This window comes from Dryas octopetala, chromosome 1 (genome assembly GCF_963921425.1).
Source record: "Dryas octopetala chromosome 1, drDryOcto1.1, whole genome shotgun sequence".
Classification (NCBI taxonomy): Eukaryota; Viridiplantae; Streptophyta; class Magnoliopsida; order Rosales; family Rosaceae; genus Dryas; species Dryas octopetala.
In genome coordinates, this window is record NC_141366.1 from 6668093 (window position 1) to 6695240 (window position 27148).

Consider the following 27148-nt stretch of genomic DNA (forward strand, 5'->3'; position numbering starts at 1 on the left):
GTCATATTTTTATATATTTTTGCTACTCATTGTCGTCATAAAATAAATAATGTGCTAGCTAATATCACATTATTAAGCAATAAGCATCTTATCAATTTATATAAAAACAGGCCTAAAGCCTGGTGGACTTGGCTAATAATTTATTGTGCTAAAACTGCAGATAAAGGACCTATATGTCTACAAGTACAAGAACCTAAAAAATTTCTATGCTTTTCTGTCCTTTCCCTCAGGCTTCATAGTCAACTAATTGGTATACATAAATGAAGTATGACAATAATCTAAATGGTGAGAACAAGGCCTAGAGATAACATGATAGCTCATTTTGATTCTCAGTGCCTCCTTGAACTTTACGTAGGGTGCTGGCAAGTGAATGAATTGCCATCTAATTGCAGATAGAATAATTGGAACTCTTAGTTTCCTTCTAGAGATAATTTACTGCAAGAAGTGATCCCAAGAGCCCAGTCGTGGTGAATAGCAGCAGCTTGCAAAACGAGATAGAGGTGGCTGAGTTGGGGGACTCTGTTGGTGTTTCCGAACCATAAATTGTTGATCCACCTGGGGTACCAATGGTCGGGGTGTATGTCGTTGTTGGCGTTGTTGGCGTTGTTGTCATTGGTGGTGGTGGCGTTGTTGACATTGTTGATGCTGCTGGTGGCGGGGGTGAATATGTGCTGAATTTGGAAACAAAGAATAAGTTTCCTTTTTACTTGATGTTTTCATAAGTGAAGTTGGAGGTGGGGTTATGAAAGATTACCTGGTTGATGTTGTGGATGATGCAAAGCGACAGCTACCACTACCTGCAAAAAGGCAGAGTGAGGAGTTAAGCATTTATTCAAGCAGACATATAACAAGAACAAGAAGGTTGAGAATTTGAACTTATGAAGTGGCAAATCTGAAAATTTAGAAAAAGAGCTAGGAACCTGTAGCTGGCTGGAACATTGAGCATGATATTTTCAATTGAAAGAAATGGAGGGTTCTTTTACCTTTTATGATATTTAAGTTAAAAAAAGAAATAGTTGCTTAGCAGTGAAGTTTTGGACAAGTTATAATCTTAGGTTCAATCCACATTTTTTAGAGATATTTCAATAATATTGCTTTGATAGGACTAAATTTTCCAGAAAATATCTTACTTGGGTCAGTATTGGTAAGTTGAGCTGTTCCTCCAAAACTGCAGCTAGTAGGAGCTGGGTTCTTCTGGTAGTAGTTATTGAAGGCGTAGGATGCATGATCACGGAGAGTGTTTGGGTTATAACAGCTTCCACCTGGTTGAACTGCTGAACAGTCTGCACCTCCATAGCCACAAGCATAATCAAGAGCTACCTGTAAGGCAGTTTGTGAAGCTGATTGGCTTGCAATACACCAGGAACCACCTGATGATGCAGGAGTTGTGGTGGGAGTTGTCGGGGTTGTGGTCGGTGGTGTTGGGGTTGGGGTTGTGGTCGGTGGTGTTGGGGTTGGCGTTGTGATTGGCTCAGTTGTGGTTGGTGCTGGCGGGGATGGCATGTACACAATAGGTGTGGGAGTTGTTGCAGTTGGACTTGGATTGACGACAGGAATCGTATCAAGCTGAGTAGTAGACACTGAAGATGAGAAAAGTATATGGTTTTCATGATTCACTTGTGTTTTGATTTGGTGGATTGATTCCAGAGGAGGATTCTTTGGAAGACTTGAACCTGAAAAAATGAAAAGCATGATAAGTTATTTTTCTTTCATTGAAATAATGGAAGAAGTTGCTAACAATTGTATGATGGGAAATCATCATGCTATATTCGTACAATTAAGTTAAAGGTAAAAACAAGATAAACCTGAAAAATTGTTAAAATAAATATCTAGAGTTATTCCAAAATCAAAAGAAGATATAACAGAAACATGTGCGGTATATCATAATATGGATGAGATTCGACATTAGATTTAAGTGTTTGATGCTTCTTATGCGTGTAGTTTTACCTTCTCTTTCTCATATTCAAGTTAATTAAGATGATAAATTACTTAAAAGGGATGAATTTGAAAGAGTAATCAGATTTGAGTTCATAAAATGGCAAATGCTTCTTGTGCTTGTGTATAATCTTTGTTCATTCTCATGTTTGGATCATATAGAAAGGATTAGTATATCTAAATTGGTGCAGGTTTGAAAGAGTAATCAGTTTAATCTTTCATAAAATCAACTCATGCACCTCCTGACCCTACCCATAGACATGAAGGAAAATTGATTATCATTTGAGAAAAAGAGCAAATCCAGATTGGTGTTTAGTAGGCTCATGTGGAAACACACAGAAGAAGAGAAACACATAACCATGCAGGAGCAGAGACCTATAAGACAATTCAGATTACCTGAACTGAAGAAAAGAAACAAGAAAAATAATGCAGAATGCCGAAGAGAGCTAACACCCATCTCTCCTAGCTGCTTCTTCTACACTTTTTGGTTGTAGATTGTCTTCTGGGTTCAAAACAATGATGGAGAAGAAGCTAAGATATACTACACAAGAGAAACAGCAATGGTGTTATTGCAAAAGAAGAGTTTATCTCTTTTCTCTGCATTTATTTTATATATATCTTGAGGAATCATAGCTTTCTTGGATCGAAGAGAGATGAAAAGAGAGAAGGGAGAATATAGAAAACTTGAGAAAGGAGGCATTGGGTAGTTGGATATTGCAAGCAAGAGATGGTACAAAAAAAGTGTGTATGCAATGGGGAAAGCCAAAAGAGTAATCTGCTGGAATTTAAATCTGATGTTTTGGCTGATAAACTGGGTTTCTATATGACGGTGATGTTCCGGTATTTTTTCCTTTCTCTTTTGTGCTCTTCTTTCTACTGTTTTTGCTGTACTTTTTGTTTAGTTTAGACTGTTTAGTTAGTTTTTTTTTTTCATGGTACTGAATCAAAAAGTTAAAGGTGGGCAAGAGGGATTTTATGAGTGACATCTCATGGTTTGTAATCAAGAATATTGTCCCCTGGCCGATTTCTTAGTCCATTAAGCTTTAATGGAAATGCCAACTGAAAATACAGATTTAGATTCTCTTTGTACTTGTTTTTTCTTTTTTTTGGGTTTCAATCCATGTTATAGTTATGTATTACAAATCTAAGCATTATGATTCCATAAATGTGGTCTCATACACACACTAAAAAAGTGTTATGAATTAATTTTCTTTTTTCTTTCACTCTTAAATTTAGAATATATAGTTAAGATTAAAAGTTAAATAAAAACAAAGGATTTAGATTAAAAAAAATAAAAAATACATGATTCCTTCAGTAAAATGTATAAGGGGGGGGAAACTCGGCCTTGTATGTGATCTAATTCAAAGTTCAAAACTTCAAACCCAACATATTTAATCTGGGCCTATTCCATTTCAGTCAAGTTTCATGACCTAAGAACAAAACTTAAGAAAGGAAATGTTTGGGGTTTCTTGCTTTCTTTCTTTTGGGGTCAGTTAAATACTTAAATGTTTTGAATAAAAAGGTTTCGTGGCAATTTAGGTTGATTTCTCAAAAAGCAGAATCGCCAAATTAGGAAAGGAGGTATGGGACACAGTGACTTTTGGTGGCATACGTAAGATTCGACAAAGTTAACGCAACCTCTATATTTTAGTAACTTACTTGAATAACTAGAAATAGTAATGAAAATGAACAAATCATTTTGTCACAAAATACAGAATAATCATATCACAAGGGTTTCTGATCTTCACCTATTCCCTAACTTAAAGTAATAATTTTAATTTCCAAGCTGCTATATCGTATCTGTTCATTTGGGAAAATATTTAACGATTTTCATTTTATGCTTCACTAATTAACTTTTTCTAGATATGAAAGTTCTGTGCTATCTTTTTTTTTTTTTTCTTAATTTTTAAGTTATATGCCATAGTCACTTTTTATTCATTTGGGTACTTACACATTGTAATATTATATATTAATCTTGCAGTATCCTGGCTTCACATGAAGCTAGGCTACATGGTTGATGTTCAATTTTATTATTAACCTTGCCCCGTTTGCGATTGCGGTAGAGGACCCAAAAGCTGCTGTGGATGACAATTCTCAATCACCTACATCAGTTTTGGTGTTTGGTAAAAAAATAATAAACTGATTTTTCCCACAATTCTCAACTCCCCACAACAACAACAGAAAGCAGGTTTCTAGGTACTTTTGAAAGCTGCAGTGATTCACAGCAACAATAAATATTTTATTTTACCCATAATACCTTCATTGATTTCTATAATTTTTATTTGTTTATTTTAAATTAAAAAATATGTTCATTGTTAGTTATATTTTATATCGTGATAATTAATTATGATATTTTATTTATACGATTAAAATTATAATATACCTAAAAAAATAATAGGCATAGTTATTTAATAATGTTGTTCTTAGAAAATTAATGCTAATAAAAATTTGTAGTAAAAAATTTCAAAAACAAGTAAAAAAACATTTTATTTTTACCAAACAAATAAGTGAAATGCACTTTCAGCATCATGTTCATTTTAGTAATTATACACAGTCACAACATTTTTATATTAACATTTACCAAACACTTTGATACTGTTTTTTGCACTCACAGCACTTTTGAAAACATAGTTTACTAAACACTCAATTGATTTACTTTACAACTGACTTTATTTGACAGTTGTTTTACTTCACAGCTGTTTTTTCTCACAGCAATACCAAATTGACCCTAAATCCATGAGTCATCACTTAGTATTCCACACTAGCTTATTAGTAGTAGCCTGGGGACAAACCATAATTAAACATAATATGATGTCTTAGACTTTCTTCAATAATAGGATTTAATTTTTTTTTTGGGTGGAAATAGGGCTTTAATTCTTGCTATAATCGATATTGACTTTCCACTATTGTATCACATATACAACATATTTGCCTATACTATTGTATAACATCCAAATTCCACCCTTAGGTTGTTGTGCAATACAAAATCCTCAGACACAAGATTCTATTGTTTGCAGAGACCAAAATATAAATGTTTAATTTTCACCAATATCTTACCAAATAATTTCAATAGTATCTAAAAGTTATTTATTTTAACTTTGAATGATATGACATATTCTTTGAAAGACACTATATATAAAAACTTTGTAAATTCATATAGATATTTATAATTACAATTTATTTTATTATGAGCATGTTAAAAAATTATTGTTAGAACTATATTTTACACATTTGTTGCACTAATCATTATCATCATCTATTATCTTTGATCTAATACCAAGTTCTTAAATATTAATTTTCTTATTTTATTTTATAAAGGGGTTTTATTTAAGAAATTAGGCTTTGAAGAGGTATGGTTCTTAAAAGTTAAAACAAAGGAAACTACAAGAATAAATTATCAATTGTTGTAGTTTTTTTGCAAGTATAAATGTGAGGGAAAAATTAGGGTACAAAAAGTTGAGCTAAGACTAAATACAAAATAATTGAGTTCAAATAAACTCAGTCTTTAACCAAAAAAAAAAAGAAGCAACTATGATCAATTAAATATAAAAATAATAATAAACTCATATTACCAATAATCATAAAAAATAAATATCTAAATGATGTTGTGCAGTTGGAGTTTGTGTGACATTTGATTTAGGCTTAGTTTGAGATTGCTGTGAGAAAAAACAGCTGTGGAGTAAAACAGCTGTGAAGTAAAATCAGTTGTGAAGTAAAACAATTGAGTGTTTGAGTACAAAAAACAGTATGAAGGTATTAGGTAAATTGTAATGTAAAACTGCTGTGACTATTTATAATTACTAAAATGAGGGTATTATGAGTAAAATAAAATTTTCATTGTTGCTGTGATTCACCGCAGTTTTCAAAAGTATCTACAAACTTGTTTTCTATTTTTACTTTGGGGAGTTGAGAATTGTGGGGCAAAACACTTTTTCATTTTTTTACCAAACACCAAAATTGCTATGGGTGATTGAAAATTGTCATCTACAGCAGCTTTTGGGTCCTCCAACAATCCCAAACGAGACCTTAATTGTAATGTTCACAAAAATAATAGAATAGAAAGACAAAAAATGTAATTACAAAGAACAAATATGCTCAACACATTGGTATTCTACAACTTATATTAATTTTCATTTTACAAAAGTTTGCACGGGCCATGTCCCCTCTTACTCCCTTATACATTCGGCCTCTGCCACTGAAGCATGTTGCACTGTGAAAGCCGTTGTATGACGTCATTCCAAGCTGCACAAACAGAGGGTTCTTTAGATTACATAGGTCTAGGAGGAATTTAAGGCCAAATAATGAATTATACCTGGGAAATTTCGAAAATCGGGCTCTATTCCGTTTCCATTTATGTCCTTATGATTCGGTGTGACGTACTTCCCAACAGTTACAACCACACCAGAGCCGTCATGAAGTTCAAATACAGATTGAATCAAACCCTATTAAAACATCAGGAATTCCATCAGAATATATCATATAGGCAGAGTTCCTCTAAATGAGATGTTGGAGATATTTTCATTGATTCAATGCCTGCAAAGCCTGATTAAATGAAGAAAAATATCTGCTTTCTATCCTCAACCATGAAAAGGCATCTGTTGCTCTATCCACCGAGAAAAAATCACCGTACAAAAGCAAGTTACTGGGATCTAGGTAACAAATGCATTCTAGCTAAATGCAGTTCTTTCACAAGACAGATGTACATTAAATATGCTAGGACAATGCTGAAGCACTACAAACAGTTAAAAAGCTACCAACTATGACAATTTTTTTACCTTGCCAAATGTCCGTTCACCCACAAGAACACCTCTACAGTTATCATGCAGTGCTGAAGCAACCTGCAATGAGAACCACCAATGTAAATGCTACAATTGTATGAGCCAAAAGGAATCGCACATAATTGGGTAATCGAGCTGCTCACAATTTCACTTGCACTAGCTGTATTGTTGTTCACCAAAACCTGCATTAGAAGTAAAGTAAGGAACCTTGTTAGACTTGAGAAGTTTAAAATTACATTGACACAACTCCTAACTCATTGGTACAGAAGCAAAACTCACAAGATTCTTCAAGCCAGGAAAAAAAATATAGCAAAGATTTATCAACCTTTTTACAAAGGCATAATTTGACAATTGATACTACTAAAATGAGAGAACATCAACAATTCAGACAGTAAGAAGGCTTTGATGAAACACAATTGAAATGCCTAAACTTGAACCTATTCTTGGAAACAGAAAAAAAAAAAAAATATCGAAGATGTACAAGGGCATACAATAACTGGAGCTTTAACCAACGGTGCAGTATCAGCAACAATATTTTGTTGGTATTGGGGATCCTTCCCGACAGTATGAATCACCTGGTCACAAACATCACAAGGAGAATGAAACACATTTATATAGTTAGTTTAATGGAATTAGTTATATGCAACAGATAATGCAGAAGCACTCTGCAAGGCTCGTCACCACCTCGCATAGAGGAATGACTTAAAGGATAATGCAATATGCAGGACAAATGCCATTTTTTCAAACACTATGGCCACCAATGAGAAATGAGCAGGAAAAGAATCTCCTGAATCAACATACCGTCTCCCCTTCATTTAAAAATAGCTTGGCAATTTCTATTCCAGCCTGAAATATGCAAAAGGGTAGAAATAAAAACAAATAAAAAATCTTTAAATTACAAAGTTCAACTGAAGCAAACTACTAAGTTTAAACATACAAACATGAATGAGCTTGTTCCAAGCATCAAGTGGACATGATTGAGTAAATACAATAACATGAACAAAGGATGTATAACTTTCTCCAGAATAAACCTGTACTAGTCCACCACGATTATCTCTAAGATCCAGAATGAAATATGAGGCACCCAAGTCCTGAAGTCGCTTCATAGCTGCAACAATAAATATTCCCTTCAATACAACCATAAACTAACTAAAACTATATATCTCTAGTTTAAGCAAAAGAAGATCTTACTACAGTTGTAAGTAAGGTAAAGCATAAATATCCAAGCTAGCAAACTGGAAAAAACAACTAACAGTGGAAAATATATTAATTATTTTGGGGGTCTTTGGACAGTTTTCCAGAATTTCAAAAAGAAATTGAACCTGGTGGTGATTCATAAAAGTGGATATCCCATTTGAGACATTGCCCAAACTCTCTATATTTCCACGACAGTAAAATAAAGCTTTATTCATTATCAGGTTCCTCTATTTAGTGAGCAGCCCTAGTACTAATTCCTTTTTTACTTGCATTTACAGTAATGTTTAGAAACCAAAGATATGTAAGGAGAGAAACATGTGCACACTCAGAAAGTTTACCAATATAGCAACCTGCACACGTAATATTACATAAAGAGAAGTAATAACTATCATTCAGTTAAATTTTTCAAAACCACTTACCAGTTACCAAGTCCTTTCTAGCCAATGCATTGAACTCTTTCAGGCGCATGTACCCAACAGATTTGGTTCCATTTTCTATTTGCTCCAACCCATAAGAGACAGGGGTTCGAGCAACAAGTTGTCTCTGGACTTCTATAGATTGAATAGGCCCACAATTGCCATGCTTGACCTAAAAGTATGACAATGTTTATTCTCAAGAGTCATTGCGTAAACAAACCAACAAAAACGTAAGTTGATGAAAACCTATTTTCTCTAAAGAAAAACAATAACATTACAAATTGTATCACAACCTTAATAGTAACATATGTTTCATTAGGGCCTTGTATCAAGGATGATGCTTCAAAGGCTGATTTCCCTTTCACATCTACTCCATTAACAGCTAGTACTTCATCCCCCTGACAAAAGAGAAGAGAATGCAAGAAAAACTATTATATATATACTATTTTTCTGCGATACACACTACTCTGGGAATCAATAGCAATTGACAAGCCAAAAGCATACACAATATTGCATCTATGACTGCAAGTTTGGCTTTTATAGATACCTGCCTCACACCAGCAGAATGTGCAGGGCCATCCAATACAAGTCCTAATACCTTCAATTTCACATCTCCATTGTCATCTGGAACTTCCCTGAGGTTTATTCCAATACCACTCATGTCATACCTCGCCATCTTGGAGAACTTTCATTTCAACAATGAGAAAGCAACATATGCCATGGAATAAGATGCACTGTAGATTTTTTAAGTAGAGACTAAGTAAAGACAGCACCTATTTTGTAATGAATTACCTCTTCAGGGGAAAGAAAACGTGTATATGGGTCACCCAAACTCGCCAACATTCGCTTAATCATATCATGAGCCTTTGATCGCGTCCTAATTGAACTACTCCTTATGTCTTCCTTTTTCCTCTAAGAGGACCACCAACCATTAACCACACACACAAGTTCAATAACGTTATTATATTACTCTATCTCACACACACACAAACACACACAAGTTCAATAACGTTATTATATTAATCTATAAAGCACACACACAAACACATACAAGTTCAATAACGTTATTATATTACCCTACAATTCACATGCACAACACACACAAGTTTAATAACTTAAATATATTACTCTATAATTCACACACACACACACACAAGTTATTCACATCTGTACATGTCATTATCCAGTCTTTTCTATACGTATGTGTCAGTGTGTACCTGCCAAGTCTCGGGCAACCAACGACCGCGACCGGCGTCGAGGAAGCTGTCATTGACGATTTCCCAAGCTTCCTCCACAATCCCCTCATTGCTCACCACCGGTTCAGACCCTACCGGTTCAGACCATAACTTCGCGCTTTCGTCTCCTTCGTCTTCGCGACAGTACTCCGAAGAAGCAGGCGGGACTTGAACAGATGAAGAAGACTCAAGCGCTACAGAATAAGGCGAAGAGACTACAAGACCGACTGACAGAGCCCCAGTTAGGGCTCCAATCAGCGCTTTCTTGGCCCAATTGGTCGTTGAATTGCGCTCTAAATTGTAGGGAATTAGGGATTGTGGCGCGTACGGGGATGGCAGTGGTGGTGGTGGTGGTGGTGATAGTGTGAGTGTGGTGTTGCTTAGCAGCAACAAGACCCTCATCTTCTTCTTCCAAGCAATAAGCTTTTGTTTGGTTCCCGTTGGAGGTTTAAATACGAACCGTTTTAAACGGTTGTTATCGTTGGACTTGCACCTTGCGCTCAGGTGATGGGCCTGTTTGGTTTTGTGTTTGACTCTTCAAGTCCAGTCCACAAAGCGACAGAATTGGATGGGCCATTGGCCCGCTGTTGAAAACCTGGCCGGCTGGTCCACTATCCAGGCCTTGACTGCCAACTGTTCGATTGCCGAAATAGTTGGGACTTGTGGTTCATTAGGTTAGGATCAGTGTATGTGACCTATGCGTATCAAAACTTTAGGATAAGCACCAATCATTTATTGTTTACTATATCATTTGTACAAAAACGTACACGCTTTAAAGGCGCGTCCATGCCACTCGCAATTCAAGAATGAATCCCCCATTTTTATGTCATAATCATATGATGATTAGAATTGGTGAATACTAATTTTTGCTGAGTATGTGACTTCAAAACAGAATTACCATAGCAGTTTTTCTATTATAAAATTACTATAACAAGTTGTATGGCTCATTACTAATTTCGAAAATAGTAATTAGGATTCTTAGGATTTATAGGTGATGGTATTAGGATTCTTGATTTAGAAGGTTTGCTAAAATTGTTATATTAACAAAAAAAAAAGGCATAATTGACCAAAGAAGAATATGGGGGCAAAAAATGTAATATAAAAGAGGCATGATTGACATCTTGTACAATAAGAGGGGTGTAGTATATATAGATTTATATAGACTTTTGTAGACTTTTTCTAATTAATAGATTTTTGCAGAATTTAGAGATTTTACAGAGTTTTACGAAGTTATACAGAGTCTATATAAATCTTTATAAATCCGTAGGGGAGAGGTCAGATGTATAATGACTTTTTCAAAGCTTATTAAAATTCATCATGAATTCTAAAAAAGTCAATGACTTTTTAAATATATTAAACTTTTACATACTTTTTAAAAGTCATTAAAAGTTTTAATTGAATATATATAGACTTTTACGATTTGTTAAAAGTCTTAATTGAATACCACATGACTTTTAAACTCTACAAAAAATCTATATACAATACACCCCACTAAATTTGACAAATATGGCTTTCCTAGTCCTAGTGTAAATCTATACAAAATAATATTACATTTAATGACTTTGTCATTATTTCACTTTCTTTATTTTCATTTTAATCGTCACTCATTACATATGTATCGCTCATTTAATTAATATTTATAATAATATTTTTTAACTAGATAATTTGATATATTATAATATGATAATATAAAGTGCTAAACTATTAAGTCTTAAATCAGTAAACTTTAAGAATAATCCGAATTATTTTTCAAATACTAGGTAATGATTATTCATCTACATTTACAATACTTAAGAAAAAAGTATTTGATTACAATTAGTTTTGGTAATTGTTACTTATATTAGGTGTTAAGGAGAAATAAAAATTACAAAAGGAACCGCAGAGGTTTAAATTTGCGAAACCGAAAATAATAAAAAACACTCGCACTCGCAGAGCAAAGAAAGAAAAAAGAAAGAGCGAAAGGGAGGGTTTTCGGTGCAAAGACAGAGAGAGAGAGAGAGTTTGGATATTTATCGCTGTCCATCAGCAAGCAGTCCATCATCTTCTTGTTTTGTTTGTGTCAGCGGCGGAACCAACCACAAAGAAGAGAAGGGCAAGAAGCGAAAGCGAGCCGTCCCGGCGGTCTCAGATCTGAGGGGGATTTCTCACGGAGGGAGCAGCGAGAATGAGTGGCAGAGGCGGAGGCGGAGGCGGCGCGAGCAATGGGAAGGGCAATACTGGAATTTCGGGAATACCGGCGGGGTCGAGAAAGATGGTGCAGAGCTTGAAAGAGGTTGTCAACAACTGGACTGAGCAGGAGATCTATGCTATGCTTAAAGACTGTAACATGGACCCTAACGAAGCCGTTAATCGCCTCCTCACCCAAGGTCCTCTCTCTCTTTCCCTGTGTCTTTGTAAACAAAGCTTTACTTTTTCCTTTTTCTTTTCTGGGGTTTTTTTTTTTTTTCTTAGTGTTGGGTTTTGTGGTCTTTGCTATTTTAGGGTAATGAGAAATTTGTACTTGACTGAGCCTAACTGCTGTGTTAGTGTCAGTCCAGTGTGGGTTTTTTTTTTTTTAATGTTATAAAAAAAATAACAAAATATATTCTGGGTTGAAGAAAATTGTGATTTGATATATAAAGTTTTGTGCTTTCTCTACTATTTTGTATATCAATTTCCAAAAACGATTTTATTCAGCTATTTTATATCATTATCATGCTCTGCGCTGTTTGCTGAGCTATAGCCCACTTTTGGGTTTTATGTACGTATTTTGTTCTGAATTTCCTCTCTCTCTCTCTCTCTCTCTCATATATATATATATATATATCACTTACACATTTTGGTTGACAGTGTCACTTTTTGAGCTTACGTCTATTTGCAAGACTGGAATTTTATCACACTTTGAACAGCAACAGAAATAGAAAGCAATGAACTTTTGAAGAAACTCCTTGATTTGACTTTATTTATATCCGTTAGCATGCTACTATGAATGTTGGGTTGTCAAGCTTTCAGTTGAAATATGTTTTTTTGTTCATAATTTCTTGTCTTAATAGTCATTGGAGGTCTTAGAGCTATTATGAATGTGATACTGTAAAGATATATGTTTTGTTGAAATTTACTTCTAATGCAAACCTTATAACTTGTGTAGATCCTTTTCATGAAGTGAAGAGCAAACGAGAAAAGAAAAAGGAGGTGTGTTCGTGTAAACTGTATACTAATTTTTCTATACTTTCTATTTTCCTTATATATTAGTTATTCTGCTATTTATTTAGCAAATGACCAAATGTTCCTGCTTTTTTTTTCCCTCCATACACTGACAAGGGGTTTGATTTATTTTAGTAATACCATTATAGTCTTTGTTTTTCTTGTGATTATGGTGGTTGACGTGGTTTTTGCATCCTTTTTCACCTCTCTCTCTCTCTCTCTCTCTCTCTCTCTCTCTCTCTCTCTCTCCCTCCCTCTGTATTATTTTGATTCAGAATAAGGAACCAACCGATTCCAGGTCTCGTGGCGCTAATAATACTTCAAATCATGGTGGTAGAGGTGGTGACCGTTATGCTGCACGTGGCGGATCAAACCACTTTAGCTCTAATGGTATGTGGCCGATGCATTTCAAAATTAGATTAGACTGTGTGTATGTGGTTTGAAATTTCTGTGGAACCTTGATGAACTTACCCTTACCTATCCGTTTCTTTGTCCCCTCAGAGTCTGGTTTTTTGCATGGTAAATCTGCATACAAGAAGGAGAACGGAACACATGCTTATGCAGGTTCTTCATCTTCTGCATCTGGCTTGACAGGACAAAACATGAGTCGGCGACCTCCGTCCTACAGGTTATAACCATGAACCTCAAGGTTTTTTCATTTGAAGAATAGAAATGCGACTAACTAGGACAATTATTAATTTTAAGAAAGTTATGGTTAAACTTTTTATCTGTTGGGATTTTGGTCCCACTTGTTAACTTTCAGTGTTATTACTAACTAGCTTCTGTTCAAGATATTTGTGCTCTCATGGACATGTTATGATTGCACTAGAATACTAATTAGGCCTTTTTTATGTCATGAGTCTTGATATGCAAATCATATGTTGTCTGTTTACATTGCCGTAATTATTTGTAGTTGTACTCTGTAACAGTTTCTCAATTTTATAGTTGGGGAGTTGTGTGTTACATCATTCTTGGGGTGGTAGAAATTGTGCAATAAAGCATGGGGATAATACATTCTCTATAGTGTTGCTCATCTATGTGTAAAATATGCTGCAGTGATTTTGTGGCGACTGAAAATAAAATGCCAACAGTAGGCACAGATGATGGAATATCTTCATCCTCACAGCCTTCTTCTGGATATCAGTCTGCATGGGTAGGGGTCCCAGGTCAAGTTTCAATGGCTGACATTGTTAAGAAGGGTAGGTCTCAAGCCAAGGCTTCCACCATGCCAAACCACCCCCCTAATCATAGTGTTAATCATCATGATGTTGGGGCACCTCCTGCAGCAGCATTGCATCACAATTTGCATTCATCGCAACATCATGTTTCCAAGGGGTCGGTGGCACAGACGGAGACAGGAGCTGCTACAAGCCAATTTATATCTACCAACGATGAGTGGCCCTTGATTGAGCATCCACCAGGTGTTAGCATGTCCTCTGTTTTAGACGCACCTGCAAACTCTGAACTGTATGCTGATTCCTCTAACTTGCCCTCTGATAGAACTAATCAACATATAAAATCCCAGTTAGACGAGGTTCAGGTGGAAGAAGATGGTTCTGTTGAGGAACTTAGTCCAAGCCATAATGGGCCTACTTCTGTATCTGGTAGAAATATACAAGAAGATAATTCTGGAGGTGCATCTGCTTTTGATAATAACTTGTATGAGGACATAAATTCTTACCAAACACAGAGGCATACTTTTGAGCATAATGAAGGTAACTATGGGGCTTTATTATTATTTTGTTTGGGCCTGCAATTTACCCTTTTTCTCTGTTCTTTGCAAATTGCAGCCCATATTTTTCTCATAGAATTCACTATAGAATTCAATATGAACATTGAGTATAGATTGGAAAAATTGTATGTCATTGTCAAGGATTATTTTAAGCTTTTGAACTTGTAAGATGAATACCAAAAGCACTGAGTATTCTGGAATGAATAATTCAGGAGGTCTGTTGTAATGGAAAATAACATGTGCTCTGAAGTAAGTATTTTGAATCAGAAATAGAAAAGCTTGAAACTCAGTTGTGATCCCTTGCAATTTCCTGTTTCAGCTGAAGATGATGCTTCATCAGTGGCTGCAAACATGCAGCAACTTGATTTACAGAAGGATGATAGGGGAGCACAACCTGAAGACGACAGCCCTCCTGTAGTCATTCCGAATCACCTACAACTCCATACTCCTGACTGCATGCACTTGAGCTTTGGAAGTTTCCGATCTAGCACTAATTCTGCTCCTACTAACTCTGGTTCATTTGCATCTCGCCCGCTAAACAGTAACTTGGAAGAGACAACTGCAGCAGTAGACGTTTCTGAAATTGGGCACTCAGATGCTAGGTATGTACTTGTGAACCCTTGATTTTACTTGTTGGTTGTTCAAGATTGTGTTAAGAAACAATTTTCCTGCAGAAATCCTGAATATTATGGAGATGAACATCTTAGAGCTGCCTCAGATGGAAATTTAGTTCATAGAACTGGGGCCAGTGCTGGAGATTATGATTCCCCTTCAGTTTCACAACCGGAGGTCTTAAAACAGGAAACCCCTGAAGCTGGTCAGGGTAATCAATATGCATTTCCTTCTTCTGCACCTGGATTTGCGTATGATAGCTCCCAACAATTGAATGTTGCATTTCCTCACCAGACAAGCTCACAGATGCAGAATATTGCTCCTTTTTCAAGTGTGATGGTAATATGATGAACTGTGAAGCTTTGTTTTTTATTTGCTGCATTAATAGTTTGAGGTGATCATGCAGTCCATACATGATTGATTTTTGGCCAAGCAATAAGTTGCAAGTTGGTTCTGAAGAAAACATCATTGGATGGGAGATCTCACATGTTTAGCGTCTTTAGATATACAAAAAAAACTTTAGTCTCATTCATGTTAGCAAGCATCATTGGAGAGATCTCATGAGCATGGTTTTGGTTATAATTTGTATCAGTTTCTGAATGGTTCCTGCCTTTTTTTTTTGTTATGACATTAACTTAGGTAACAGCTAAATGACATGTAGTGCTAGTGCTAGAAGTGCTGTGTGTGATTTAAATTACAAAACTGTTGTGTTTTCACTAGTGGATTAAAGTTAGGGAACAAAAAGGTGCATGAGATTAGGATTTGGCAAGAGATAGTGAAGGGCCTGTTTGGGAGTGCTTCTGTTGGAAACGCTTTTGCTCAGTAGCGCTTTCAATAGAAGTGCTTTTGTTAGAAAAACAAATTTTTTTTAAAAAAAATTCAAAGTGCTTCTTGTGAATGTACTAGGAAGCGCTTCCAAGTGCTTTTATAATCCAAGAGCGCTTTTAATTTTTTTTGCCAAACACAAGCCAAAGTGGTTTTAAGGCTTCTAAAAGCACAACCAAACAAGCCCGAACACAGTATGAGTATAAAACATTATTGGTTAAGGGGGCATGAGATGAAGCCTATTCTTTATATACATTATACTTTAGATAATTTGGTTCCGTTGCTGTGTTTATTTGTCTTATAGTGTTGTAGTTGTATTTTGCATGTGCAAAACCATTGATACTACTTTTCCAATCTTAGGTGGAGTAGGAGTTTATTGATTTAGTTGAATCTCACTTTCCATGTTGTCATCAAAGCAGGCATATACAAATTCATTGCCCAGCACTCTGTTGGCTTCAACTGCTCAGACTGTAAGGGAGGATTTTCCGTACTCACCCTTCCCTGTGACACAATCTATGGCCACAAAATACAGCAATGCTGCTTCTTCCATCAGTGGTCCCACCATGTCCATGCCAGAGGTACCTTCCCTGCTATAGCTTATTTGAACATACCAATTATTCTTTCAAGAGATGGTTTGACTAGTATAAAAACATTTTTACGACTTGTGTTGTGGACTTAAATCACTTATTTTTTTGCAAAGAATAAGTTTATCTGAATAATATTAGAATGTGATACGCAGAAGTTGAAACATTCTTGTTAATTAATATTCTTATGTAAAACCAAGAACTAAGCTCAATGCAACATATCTTAGTCAAAGTACATTAAGTTGGCTGCAGTCTACTTTGTATCTGTTGTGTTGTATGAAGACCCTGGACTTGTTGGTGCAATCAGATGCCTTCTGCTCATTACTGAATTAATTAGGATAAATGTGGCTTATTATGATTCAGTTGAAGCTATATCCGTAGTTTCTTAAGGAAAGATTTGCTTCTCCTTACCTCTCTCTTGTCGCTCAACATTTTCATTGGTGTGATTTGATTACCTTCATTAACAATTTCATTATCTTTAACTTATTTATGAGAGGTAGTTGCCTGTGTTTCTGGATTTTGTGTGTGCTTTGTATAATTGTTCATTATGGATGATTAGTCCAGATAATGCAAATGTTTTAACTTCTTTTTTTGGTGTGTTTTCTGGCCAATGTATTTTCTCTGACCATTGTCAGGAGTCAGGACTTGTTAGAGATCTGAATCTTTTGTCCAATTATTTTCTTGTGTATATGCAGGCTTTGAGAGGAGGTGGTACGCCTCAGCCTACTCCACAGACCCTGCCTGGGGCTAGTGTTGCGACTGGACCTACTCTTCCACAACACCTTGCCGTGCACCCTTATTCCCAACCTACTCTTCCTCTGGGGCATTTTTCCAATATGATTGGTTATCCTTTCTTGCCTCAGAGCTACACATATATGCCATCAGCATTCCAGCAAGCTTTTGCCGGTAACAGCACATACCATCAGTCTCTGGCTGCAGTTCTCCCACAGTATAAAAATAATGTTTCTGTTAGCAGTTTGCCTCAGTCTGCTAATATTGCCTCTGGTTATGGGTTTGGTAATTCAACTAGTATTCCTGGTGGAAACTTCCCTCTGAATCCACCCTCAGCACCTACAGGCACAACGATTGGCTACGATGATGTTATAAACTCTCAGTACAAGGACAATAGCCATTTAATCTCTCTTCAGCAGGTAACTTTTTACTGGTCTGGGGAAATTCATGAAAAGTTCTTAGCTTTTGTTAGTTTAACAGCATTCTCACACACAAAGGAACTATTTATGTACTTATGGAGTCTTGCCTATGATTTTGATTCCAATTGCCAAGTGAACAGTAGGATTTGCTTAGAAGGCTATGAATTATGTCCTATTTTAATATTTAAGTACACATTATTGTCTTGAATCTTGAAGCTATCTTTTTTATGCCCTTTTCTCAGAACGATAACTCAGGCATGTGGGTTCATGGACCTGGTTCCCGAGCAATGTCCGCTGTTCCCGCCAACACCTATTACAGCTTTCAGGGGCAGAATCAGCAGCACGCTGGGTTCCGGCAAGCTCAGCAACCTTCGCAGCAGCAATTCGGAGCTCTTGGTTACCCAAACTACTATCATTCCCAGACAGGGATGTCCCTGGAACATCAACAGCAAAGTTCCAGGGACACATCCCTCAGTGGCTCTCAAGGTCAACCCTCCAAGCAGCAGTCTCAACAGCAGTTATGGCAAAACAGCTACTAATCTCTCTTGTCACTCAGTCAGCCACAGTCACCTCCCCCACTCCCAGGTTTTTCAGGGTCTTGTAGTCAGTTTGAAAGTGGCCAATCAGAGGCATTGCTGCCGTCTTAATAATTATCATGTATCATTATTTGGTCAGAAGAGACCTTGACTGGCTGCTGCCCTGTGCCACGACCACGAGCTTGTATTCTAGATATTTATTTTCGGGTCATGTTTAACGTAGGAACGTGTGCTAATTTGGATTAGTGGAGTGCTATTACTGCGCCCCTTTTCCTTTACTTTTTTCTTAGCTTTTGTTGTTCTTGTTCTGGCTATAGTGAAAATCTGGCTTTCCTTTGGATAATATAATTGACTTAACGAGTCCTTGACTTGGATCACTGATGATTTGCACGTTTTCTGCAGCTTTAGGGTCCGTTTAAATTTGCTTTTAATTATAAGCCATTATAAATATTTATATATATTCTCTTTTCTCCTGTATCTATCATCTCTTTAATTTTTTTTATCCTTATTAAAAAGAAAAAAACAGTATTGAACACATCACTTTTTTTTCTTGGAGAAAACCTGTTTTGAGTCGTAGATAAACCTTATTCATGAACCCTCGCGGGTTACAAGTGTATGTTAAAAATGTTGTGTTCATCTTCCTACCAATAAATTGATTACTATTTTTTAATTCTCCTCACAAATCTAAGCCTCACATCACAAAGTAGAGACATACAAAACGGGTTGGACGCATGTGAGTCAGCACGTGCTATGCAATTGGTTGATTGCCACGTATTCTTCCATTCTCTTCCATTTGGATCCATTTTTCTCCTTTATGAGTATATCAAGATTTTTGCATATACACTATAATTAGAACTTTCCATCTTTATCTATCGTGGACAAATTTATTGAAGTTTTTAATTTTTTTTTTTTGGCCACATTGAATATAAACTGGTTGTTGCTCTTCACGCGTTCACGTTGCTTTATGCCTTTAATGCCTCACGCGTTCACGCTCAGTAGCTTCGTTACTCATAGAAGCTCGAAGCATCGCCACAGTGACAGACTGCAGAGTGGAGAGAGCCAAACCCATATTCATATCCTCTCACCTTGGCGCAGTCTAGCCCATCCATCTCTACGTGCGCCGGGCGCACGTTAGCAACCTCTACACATCCTTCCTCTCTCACTCACTCTCAGTCTCAGAGGTTCAGAGTGCTTGCTAGTTGCTTCCTAGCTAAGCTACGCCGACGGGTAAGTTTGAAACTTTAAACATTCTTTCTGGAAAGGAAGAAAGGCATTCTATTTATGGGATTTAGTTTGAAAATCACTCTTCCTTCATGCTTTGGTAAGCTCCTCCTCTCATTTACTTATAACAATAATAGTAATACTAATCTTTTTGTTCATTCTAGAACCTACTTGTGAACAATTTTCTTTCTTCAATATACCTTTCTTCTTATCAAGGTCATTGTTTTCTTCAGGCACAAATTTTTATTTTTATTTTTTTATGTGGGTATATCTTAGCTCTTTCGAATCATGGTCTTATTTGCTTATCTGGGTAAAGTTTATTTTTCTCTTATTTCAGCTCTTCAATATCCTTTCCTCTAATATGATTTTACGCTTTGGATAAAATTGAGATAATTTAATAAAAGGAGGTGAATTGCTTAGTTTGGAGGTTGCAATGAGTGTAACTTTTTGATACTTAGAAATGTCAAGCTTTAAATGTTTATAATTATTTTGTGCCAATTAAAAGTGTTAACTGCTATTCATGGAATGATTTTGGTAAATTCTGAACATTGCAGTATTTAGCTGTGATCAGTAGTTGCAGCTTAACTCTGTCTCTGATAAGAAATGAAAGCTATGATGCCAAATTCAGCCTCTTGGTTTAAAGACCCTGAGAGTATGAGCTGATTGTTAACTTGTTTGTATGCATAGATGGAACACAAGAAGAGTAACATGGGTGACAACAGCTCTTCCTCCCGTGGAAATCAGACGAAGAACCCAGATAGCCATAAAAATGGTTTTATTAAAGATGTCATGCCTGGAAGTGATCTTTGGACAGATGGGCTTATTTGCGCTTTTGAATTTATTCGAGGCCGAAAGAAATCAATTAGTTTGAAATCTGGTTCAAGAATCATATGTAGACAACAAACAGATGGTGACCATGAGAGGCTGCATGTCCCTTCTAATGGGTTTTCTGAATCTTCTTCCCCAATACAAGATAGGAACAAGCCCCTAAATGATGACTACAAAGGTGGCCAGATCCATCAATATGATAATGAAAGATTTGAGGGTGGTCATTGGGATCCCATTGGGTGGGCTAGAATTTCAGAAATTGTCCAAAATGTGCAAGCTGATGCTGGTTGGGCCTCTCAGCAGTTTGGGATGGATGATGAAGATGACTTCACTGTTGCAGATTTAGCAGCTCCCTATTGGGAGCGGCCAGCCGGGCCCATTTGGTGGTGCCATGTCTCTGCAGGTCACCCTTCTGTTGATGCATGGCTCAGAAATGCCCAGTGGTTACATCCTGCCATTAGTTTAGCTTTAAGAGATGAAAGTCGACTGATTAGTGAGAAGATGAAACACCTTCTTTATGAGGTAAGTTGCAGTGTACATATCTGAACTTGCTATTAATTGGTAGAACCGGTTTTGTAAAGCCTCTTGTAATCTTGTAATAATAAAATAAACCCAGGATTGAATCCCTAAACCATAGATTGGTGGCTTATAGGATGCCGAGGGGGGTGGGGGGGACCTCCTATTGTGACATATGATCCTTGGACCGAAGAGAAAAAGTTACAATAGAACATATGAAGAATGTTTACTTAGAAACTATTGATAAATTTTATAAGGACTAGTAGGATCATCCGATATTCTTATGTTTGAAATGTAGCTTGTGTGTTGCCAATATGAAGGAGTAGGCTCATTATGGCAGTTGGCAAGGTGGTTGGCTTGGTTGAAAGGGTTAGTTGGACTAGTTTTCACCATCTGAGTGAGACCATTAAGCTTTTGGCTCAGAATAATGCACCAAACAACTTAAGCTCTTTTTTTCTTTTCTCCTTTAATCTTTCGTCAGCTTAGTTCATGACATGATGAAAACTAGAACATTTTAGTAATTTTAGATAGTTCTTGGAGTTGGGAACTGTTTAATACTTGTGAATCTGTTGCAAGTGGATCCACAGATGTGAAGTGTAATAAAAATGGTGCGCGCATGAGAGCCCTCATACATATGAGCTATAGTTAATATATTGAATGCGATTCTTGAAACAGTGAATTTTGGCTTTCAGTTTAAGCTTTTTTGAACTCTGGTCTGTCTGGTTATTGATTATGCTTTGATACTTCTATTCAGGTCCCAGTTAGAGTAGCTGGGGGATTGCTATTTGAGCTCTTGGGACAGTCAGCTGGTAATCCATTTGTCGATGAGGATGATATCCCCATTGTACTTCGATCCTGGCAAGCACAAAACTTCCTCGTAACTGTTTTGCATATAAAAGGGCCCATATCAAGTATAAATGTGTTGGGAATCACAGAAGTTCAGGTTGTTCATGTTTGACAAGGATCCTTTTAATGGTCTTGATCTTCTAATTTATTTATGCTTTTTTGTGCATAACATATAATGGTTTCATACTTCCTTCCTTTGCTTCTCTGCTTTGGTTAGGAACTTCTTTTCACTGGAGGCTATAATGTACCGAGATCAGTGCATGACGTCATAGCACATCTAACTTGCCGCCTTACTCGATGGGATGATAGGTAATGTTAATATTTTGTGTAGGTCCATGCATTCAATCTTTTGTGTTTCCGTATATAGTGAATCTTGTTAAATGTCTCCTTTTTTTTCCCCTTTCAATCTATCTATCTATCCAACAATGATGCACGTGAATTGTCTTTCAACTGGTGTGTTTAGTCTATTTAATGTTGAAGTCATTCCATTTATTGCATGTTTTCCGATTCTAATCTCTCAACTTTTGGTTCCCTTCGATGTCCTGGTTGTTTCAGGTTATTCCGTAAGTCCATATTTGGGGCAGCAGATGAGGTTGAATTAAAATTTATGAACAGGTTCTTCCAATATACAACCATTCCTCCTAAAGTAAATATATCCAATTAATTATTAATTAATTTCTACTTCACTGATGACCTTGACTTTTTTTCCCCTCTATGAATAGGAGACACCATGAGGATATGAATCTTTTTAGTATAATCCTCAACCAAGAAATCAGAAAGTTGTCAAGACAGGTATGCTACATCTAGCAAGGCACTTCCACCTGAATATCATCTGCGATAGTATTAGTGTAGAATTTTCAGAAGTCATGATTTCTGTTGGGTGATTAGTGTCTATGAATCTAATATCAACTGTACTGTCTTTATATAGATGGCCCAAAATTTATCTTTAACATTTTACTATAATTTGCAGCATGCGGCTTGATTTTACATCGCCTGGTTCTCATATTTTTATTTGTTCTTGTTTGAGTTGGGCATGAGGATGAATTTTGGTGCTACTACATATGTCCTTAACACAACCAAAATAAGTGGGATTAGTGAAAGAGAGAAAGGAGCCCTTTAAGCTTTTGGATCTAACTCCTAATGAGACAATGGCTTCTATGAGCTGTGAGGATATTACGAATATACTGATTACTGATGTACCAATCCTGCATCCAATTGGCATCAAGAAGTTGAGTCATTAGGAAAGGGATATTGGTTTCAAGTGCTTCTAGTTTTTGTGGAGAATGGAAATAAATGTTACATGATTTTTGATTCACATATAAAACCTACATTTTTTATAGTCTCGGAATATATTTCCTTTGGATGTCATTGACTCTATCCTACTTGCATTTTCTTCTACCCATATAATCTGTGTTTGTCTACATTTGGAGAAACTAACCTCTAGCAACTATATGTTGTGTTGCGTCTTTATTTTTGTCTGACCTTGAATTCCCCTCTCCTTTTCAAGTGGGAAAAAAATTGAGTCCCAATAATATTTATCACTGGCAATATCAAGGTAGTCACCAGTCACTTCTTGTTTGACTATGTTACCCTGCCAATAAAATTGATAGATTTTGTCGGTAAATTCCACTGCAGGTCATCCGAGTGAAGTGGTCACTTCATGCAAGAGAGGAGATTGTATTTGAGCTTTCCCAACATGTGAGAGGAAATGCAGCAAGAACCTTGTTGGATAAAATAAGAAAGAGCACAAGAGAAATGATTGAGGAGCAAGAAGCAGTTCGTGGCCGCTTATTTACAATTCAGGATGTGATGCAAAGCACTGTTCGTGCATGGTTGCAGGTCTGTGTACACAAATAAAAACAGGAATTATTTCTAATTGATATTTAACATAGCAGTTCATTTAGTTTAACTGTCATTTTCATCATCTCCTAACCCAGGATAGAAGCCTTCGAGTGACACATAACCTGGCTGTTTTTGGTGGTTGCGGCCTTGTTCTTTCCATCATCACTGGGCTTTTTGGGATCAATGTTGATGGAATCCCAGGAGCAGCAAACACACCCTATGCCTTTGGTGTATTTGCAGCCGTTCTCTTCTTTCTAGGAGTTGGGCTAATTGCAGTTGGGTTGCTCTACCTTGGATTGAAAAAGCCTTTCGTTCCAGAGCAAGTGGAAGTTAGAAAGTTGGAACTTCATAAGTTAGTTGAGATGTTTCAGCATGAGGCAGAGACTCATGCCCGTGTTCGTAAAAATGTGTCTCGAAACAATTTACCCCCAACAGCTGGCGATGGATTCCCACAAGATGCAGATTATGTTCTCATTCAATGAGTATGTTATAATTGTTGAACTACATTTCACACCAATTGCTTGGTCTTGATAACTTCATGTTGAACAAATGGTCAGAGGAGTAGTTCTATTTGATGACACTGTAGCCGGGACTCTCATGAAAGGAAAAGAAGAGACTAGGACTGTTATTGGTGATGCCTCAACCAAATATTTGTATAATGAAAATATGAAATTCCTGAATAGTTGCAGTTATACGTTAGAGTTGGTATTCTTGAATAGTGGTGACAACAGCTTCATATTAGTCATATATTCAAAATACTCCCCAGCATAGTAATACAACAATGATTTTTTTTTTTTTTTTAACAAATGATTGCGATGCAAAGCTTGTGTCACTTTTTCTTGTCAATGATGCAATGAACTTAGGGTATAAAGGCCAGTATCAGTTTCTGAAATGGCCAAGAAATTTGTTTTCCAATTTTTAGACTTTCAAGTTTGGCTTGTGCGGACAGTAACCAGCACTAATGTAGAATCAGACCGGCAACAAGCACTTCAGCACCATACAAATGCTCATCTGAATGAAACTTGAATGATCCAAATTGATTGACAGATGGATTACTTATTTATCTTGGATCAGTTCTGTAAACATTACCGTTTTGGATTGAACTGATTCATCGAAGTCTATGCAAATGAAATATTAGGAAGGCTTTTGAATGCTGAAGACACTGAAATGTGGCAGCAACGGCGCTTATTGGGAATTTCTTATGGTGCTAAATGTGTTATTAACACAATCTCAAGTATCCATGGGATTGCTTGCATTCAATTCAGAAAAACATGTTAAAACTGTATATCTCAAATCCATAATTTGAATTTTGAATCTCTAACACCAATTGTTATGATGCCCAAATTCATCAAATTCTACAAAAAACATGGAAATTGAGCAGAAGAAATCAAAGTCGATAACAATGTGACATTTTTAAGTGAATTTGATACTTATAAACAAGTAAACCATGTCTAACGGATCAGAAGAATATAAAACTGCTGCTCTCCTTGCTTCTCCCCTTTCATATGGTGTACACATCATTTGAGAAGGGATCTTGCTAGATGTTCACGAGCAGTGGCCAATGCTTGGCTTATTGTCTGCAGAAAAATTTAAAAAAAATACACATCAACATAAAGTATGGTAGCAGGGATGTCCAGTAGTTTACTTAGTGTTCATTTCGTGTCAGGTTTAACTATCTAGTGGAAGAGATTGGTAATTGGGAGAGGGGCAAGCAATCTGAGAAGAACAGAATTTGTATACCTGCTCAGACAACGGAGCTCCAGCATCCATACTATGACTTGCAACCTTACTTGCTATAACATTTGAATCGGTCTCAAGAACAATACTGCACAAAGAAAATATGTAAAGCCCAGGTAGCAAGATTTGCCCTCATAGGCCTAGTGGGTAAGAGAAATAAAAGTACAATCAACTACCAATCCACCTTGTCCATGCAACGGAATACTCATAAAAAGAAGTAAACTGTAGAGCACATTTTAGCACTAACTAAAGAACAGTCACAGTCAAATCCCCCTACCTACTCAATAGAACGAACCACAACCAAGACAAAATTCCCCGTCAAAAGACTGGAACAACAATTTGAAATTCAGATGCAAAACACCCAAACATGCAATATGCATTACTAAAAAATCATTATTTAGTTAAAATAAACTGCTACAACCGTGGTTCTTATATCATTCACAATCTTCAATTCTAGCTTACAAGAAAAATGTACTAGCAACCTTAGAATTTGAACTCACTGAATAGCACTAGCAAACTTTATTTGCATGAAGATCATAAGCTTACCCGCCATCAACAATTTCATCAAGGCATAGTAGAATGAGATCCAAATTCTCAAGTGCCTCCTTCTTGTCCACATTGCCTCTGGACAAAAGCAACCCAAAACGAATACCAAAATTTGATTACTTCAGTGTAAAGAATTTGATTGTATAAAAACACAGGATAAACAGTAGCAAGTTAAATGAGGGGAGCAAAAACCTAAGAAGAATGCCAGCTGCATCAAAGAACCCTTGAAGAACTGTGGCTAAAATGAGCTCATTTTCATTGTCACCCCCAGTAACAAAAAAGTGAAGGTCTTGAACAAACTTGTAAACCACAATGCTGTTCTCAAACATTGCAATCTCAGCTGCACATGAAGAAGCAACAACAACTTAATATGCAAATGGATAAACTTCAAAACAACACAATGCATCATATAAGAGCACAAATTACCTTCTGTCCTTGCATTTGTCTTCTGGGTTTTGGTAAACACAGCTTTCTCAAAAGCTTCCTTTGCAGTATTTGTTGGCCAGTCATCTGAATAATACTTCACAGCTACACGTTTGCCTTCAGAATCGAGGAGGAGGATGTTCTTTATGGAAGGGCACGACTCCTACAAACACCAGACATTGAAGGGTTTAGAGATTGCCCAAAAGCTTGAATCGTAATCGGATCACACAAAATCAGGATCTGCAAGATCCAGGTAAGGAACTCGGATCGGATCCGAGTCTAATCATTCCACTCACAAATAGATCAAGAAGCTAAACCTAACCCTAACCCTTAAAATTGATAAAATCAATTTGAACTACGAGACATAGATGGAGTGTGAGGGAAAGAGAGAGTGAGAAGAAACTGACCATTTTGTTCGGAGGAGAATTTCTCTGATGAAGAAGCAGAACGCGAAATTTTTTGATTTTGAGACACGTTGTTCAATTTTATACTTTCCCCAACCCACCACTCAAGTTTATTTTATTTCTATAAGAACCCCGTAATTTTTTTATTTTCATACTTCTTTACCACAAATTCTCTGTAACTTTCACTTTTTCATGTTCTCTCTCTTTTTTACCCAGTCACGTCCAGTGTGGACTTCACCCAAAATACAGAAGGCTTAATTGTGTTTTTACCACCCAAAGTTTGGGGTGATTCTCATTTTATCACTCAAAATTTTATTTGTCCCACTTTATCACCCAAAGTTTACATTGATTCTCACTTTACCACCCAGAACTTTATCTGTCCCACTTTACTACTCAAAGTTTACATTGATTCTCACTTTACCACCTAAAGTTTACATTGATTCTCACTTTACCACCCAAAGTTTACATTGATTCCTACTTTACCCCCTGAATCTAGAATGACAGAATAGACGGAAAAATGTTAACTGGGACACGAAAAATAGTTTTGGGTGGTAAAGTGGGAATCAATATAAACTTTAGGTGGTAAAGTGGGACAAATAAA

General features: G+C 36.4%; 5 protein-coding genes across 9 annotated transcripts; 2 read left to right on the forward strand and 3 right to left on the reverse strand.

Moving 5' to 3' along the window:
* Positions 1-78: 78 nt before the first annotated feature.
* LOC147297075 (uncharacterized) lies at positions 79-2539 on the reverse strand. The gene is made up of 4 exons (XM_086229195.1): positions 2332-2539; positions 1131-1673; positions 755-797; positions 79-671 (listed from the first exon to the last, which is right to left on the reverse strand). Exons 1-4 carry the CDS (start codon positions 2390-2392, stop codon positions 422-424), a joined length of 897 nt encoding a protein of 298 aa, XP_086085321.1. The 5' UTR covers positions 2393-2539; the 3' UTR covers positions 79-421.
* Positions 2540-5973: 3434 nt separating this feature from the next.
* LOC147297076 (Peptidase S41 family protein) lies at positions 5974-9987 on the reverse strand. Of its 3 annotated transcripts, XM_086246133.1 has the most exons (12): positions 9544-9987; positions 9119-9238; positions 8874-9011; positions 8620-8724; positions 8330-8498; positions 7745-7821; positions 7515-7559; positions 7205-7288; positions 6857-6895; positions 6711-6773; positions 6248-6377; positions 5974-6177 (listed from the first exon to the last, which is right to left on the reverse strand). In XM_086246133.1, the coding sequence occupies exons 1-12, from the start codon at positions 9961-9963 to the stop codon at positions 6110-6112; spliced, it is 1458 nt and encodes a 485-aa protein (XP_086102259.1). In that variant the 5' UTR covers positions 9964-9987; the 3' UTR covers positions 5974-6109. The 3 variants fall into 3 exon arrangements, with proteins under 3 accessions (XP_086102259.1, XP_086102276.1, XP_086102268.1); XM_086246150.1 differs by lacking the exon at positions 9119-9238 and having other exon boundaries at positions 8874-8961; positions 9544-9770; XM_086246142.1 differs by lacking the exons at positions 8874-9011; positions 9119-9238.
* A 1490-nt stretch (positions 9988-11477) lies between these two features.
* Positions 11478-18558, forward strand: LOC147297077 (Serine/Threonine-kinase, putative (DUF1296)). Of its 2 annotated transcripts, XM_086227691.1 has the most exons (10): positions 11478-11927; positions 12689-12732; positions 13020-13134; positions 13246-13372; positions 13801-14459; positions 14796-15078; positions 15151-15427; positions 16330-16491; positions 17193-17648; positions 17891-18558. In XM_086227691.1, the coding sequence occupies exons 1-10, from the start codon at positions 11726-11728 to the stop codon at positions 18185-18187; spliced, it is 2622 nt and encodes an 873-aa protein (XP_086083817.1). In that variant the 5' UTR covers positions 11478-11725; the 3' UTR covers positions 18188-18558. The 2 variants fall into 2 exon arrangements, with proteins under 2 accessions (XP_086083817.1, XP_086083808.1); XM_086227682.1 differs by lacking the exons at positions 11478-11927; positions 12689-12732; positions 13020-13134 and having other exon boundaries at positions 13229-13372; positions 16333-16491.
* A 611-nt stretch (positions 18559-19169) lies between these two features.
* On the forward strand, positions 19170-24352 carry LOC147297078 (uncharacterized). Of its 2 annotated transcripts, none has more exons than XM_086237005.1 (8): positions 19170-19505; positions 20093-20755; positions 21504-21692; positions 21813-21904; positions 22151-22210; positions 22318-22387; positions 23231-23434; positions 23533-24352. In XM_086237005.1, exons 2-8 carry the CDS (start codon positions 20093-20095, stop codon positions 23917-23919), a joined length of 1665 nt encoding a protein of 554 aa, XP_086093131.1. In that variant the 5' UTR covers positions 19170-19505; the 3' UTR covers positions 23920-24352. The 2 variants fall into 2 exon arrangements, with proteins under 2 accessions (XP_086093131.1, XP_086093137.1); XM_086237011.1 differs by having other exon boundaries at positions 19170-19411.
* A 345-nt stretch (positions 24353-24697) lies between these two features.
* On the reverse strand, positions 24698-26622 carry LOC147297079 (coatomer subunit zeta-2-like). Its single transcript, XM_086237040.1, has 6 exons — positions 26551-26622; positions 26147-26306; positions 25913-26060; positions 25721-25798; positions 25178-25262; positions 24698-25014 (listed from the first exon to the last, which is right to left on the reverse strand). Exons 1-6 carry the CDS (start codon positions 26551-26553, stop codon positions 24955-24957), a joined length of 534 nt encoding a protein of 177 aa, XP_086093166.1. The 5' UTR covers positions 26554-26622; the 3' UTR covers positions 24698-24954.
* Positions 26623-27148: the final 526 nt, after the last annotated feature.

Excerpts from the sequence above, each read along its gene's own strand:
- LOC147297075 (XM_086229195.1), bottom strand. The coding sequence starts at position 2,392 with ATGGGTGTTAGCTCTCTTCGGCATTCTGCATTATTTTTCTTGTTTCTT. Across the intron at positions 798-1,130 it reads ACTTACCAATACTGACCCAA|GTAGTGGTAGCTGTCGCTTT; the intron begins GTAAGATATTTT and ends GCCTTTTTGCAG. Across the intron at positions 672-754 it reads TCATCCACAACATCAACCAG|CACATATTCACCCCCGCCAC; the intron begins GTAATCTTTCAT and ends TTCCAAATTCAG.
- LOC147297076 (XM_086246133.1), bottom strand. The coding sequence starts at position 9,963 with ATGAGGGTCTTGTTGCTGCTAAGCAACACCACACTCACACTATCACCA. Across the intron at positions 7,560-7,744 it reads ATCGTGGTGGACTAGTACAG|GCTGGAATAGAAATTGCCAA; the intron begins GTTTATTCTGGA and ends TGCATATTTCAG. Across the intron at positions 7,289-7,514 it reads TTTTAAATGAAGGGGAGACG|GTGATTCATACTGTCGGGAA; the intron begins GTATGTTGATTC and ends GTTTGTGACCAG.
- LOC147297077 (XM_086227691.1), top strand. The coding sequence starts at position 11,726 with ATGAGTGGCAGAGGCGGAGGCGGAGGCGGCGCGAGCAATGGGAAGGGC. Across the intron at positions 15,079-15,150 it reads ATTGGGCACTCAGATGCTAG|AAATCCTGAATATTATGGAG; the intron begins GTATGTACTTGT and ends ATTTTCCTGCAG. Across the intron at positions 16,492-17,192 it reads CCACCATGTCCATGCCAGAG|GCTTTGAGAGGAGGTGGTAC; the intron begins GTACCTTCCCTG and ends GTGTATATGCAG.
- LOC147297078 (XM_086237005.1), top strand. The coding sequence starts at position 20,093 with ATGGAACACAAGAAGAGTAACATGGGTGACAACAGCTCTTCCTCCCGT. Across the intron at positions 20,756-21,503 it reads TGAAACACCTTCTTTATGAG|GTCCCAGTTAGAGTAGCTGG; the intron begins GTAAGTTGCAGT and ends ACTTCTATTCAG. Across the intron at positions 21,905-22,150 it reads CTTACTCGATGGGATGATAG|GTTATTCCGTAAGTCCATAT; the intron begins GTAATGTTAATA and ends TGGTTGTTTCAG.
- LOC147297079 (XM_086237040.1), bottom strand. Across the intron at positions 26,061-26,146 it reads GACAAATGCAAGGACAGAAG|CTGAGATTGCAATGTTTGAG; the intron begins GTAATTTGTGCT and ends CTTCATGTGCAG. Across the intron at positions 25,015-25,177 it reads GAGCTCCGTTGTCTGAGCAG|ACAATAAGCCAAGCATTGGC; the intron begins GTATACAAATTC and ends ATTTTTCTGCAG.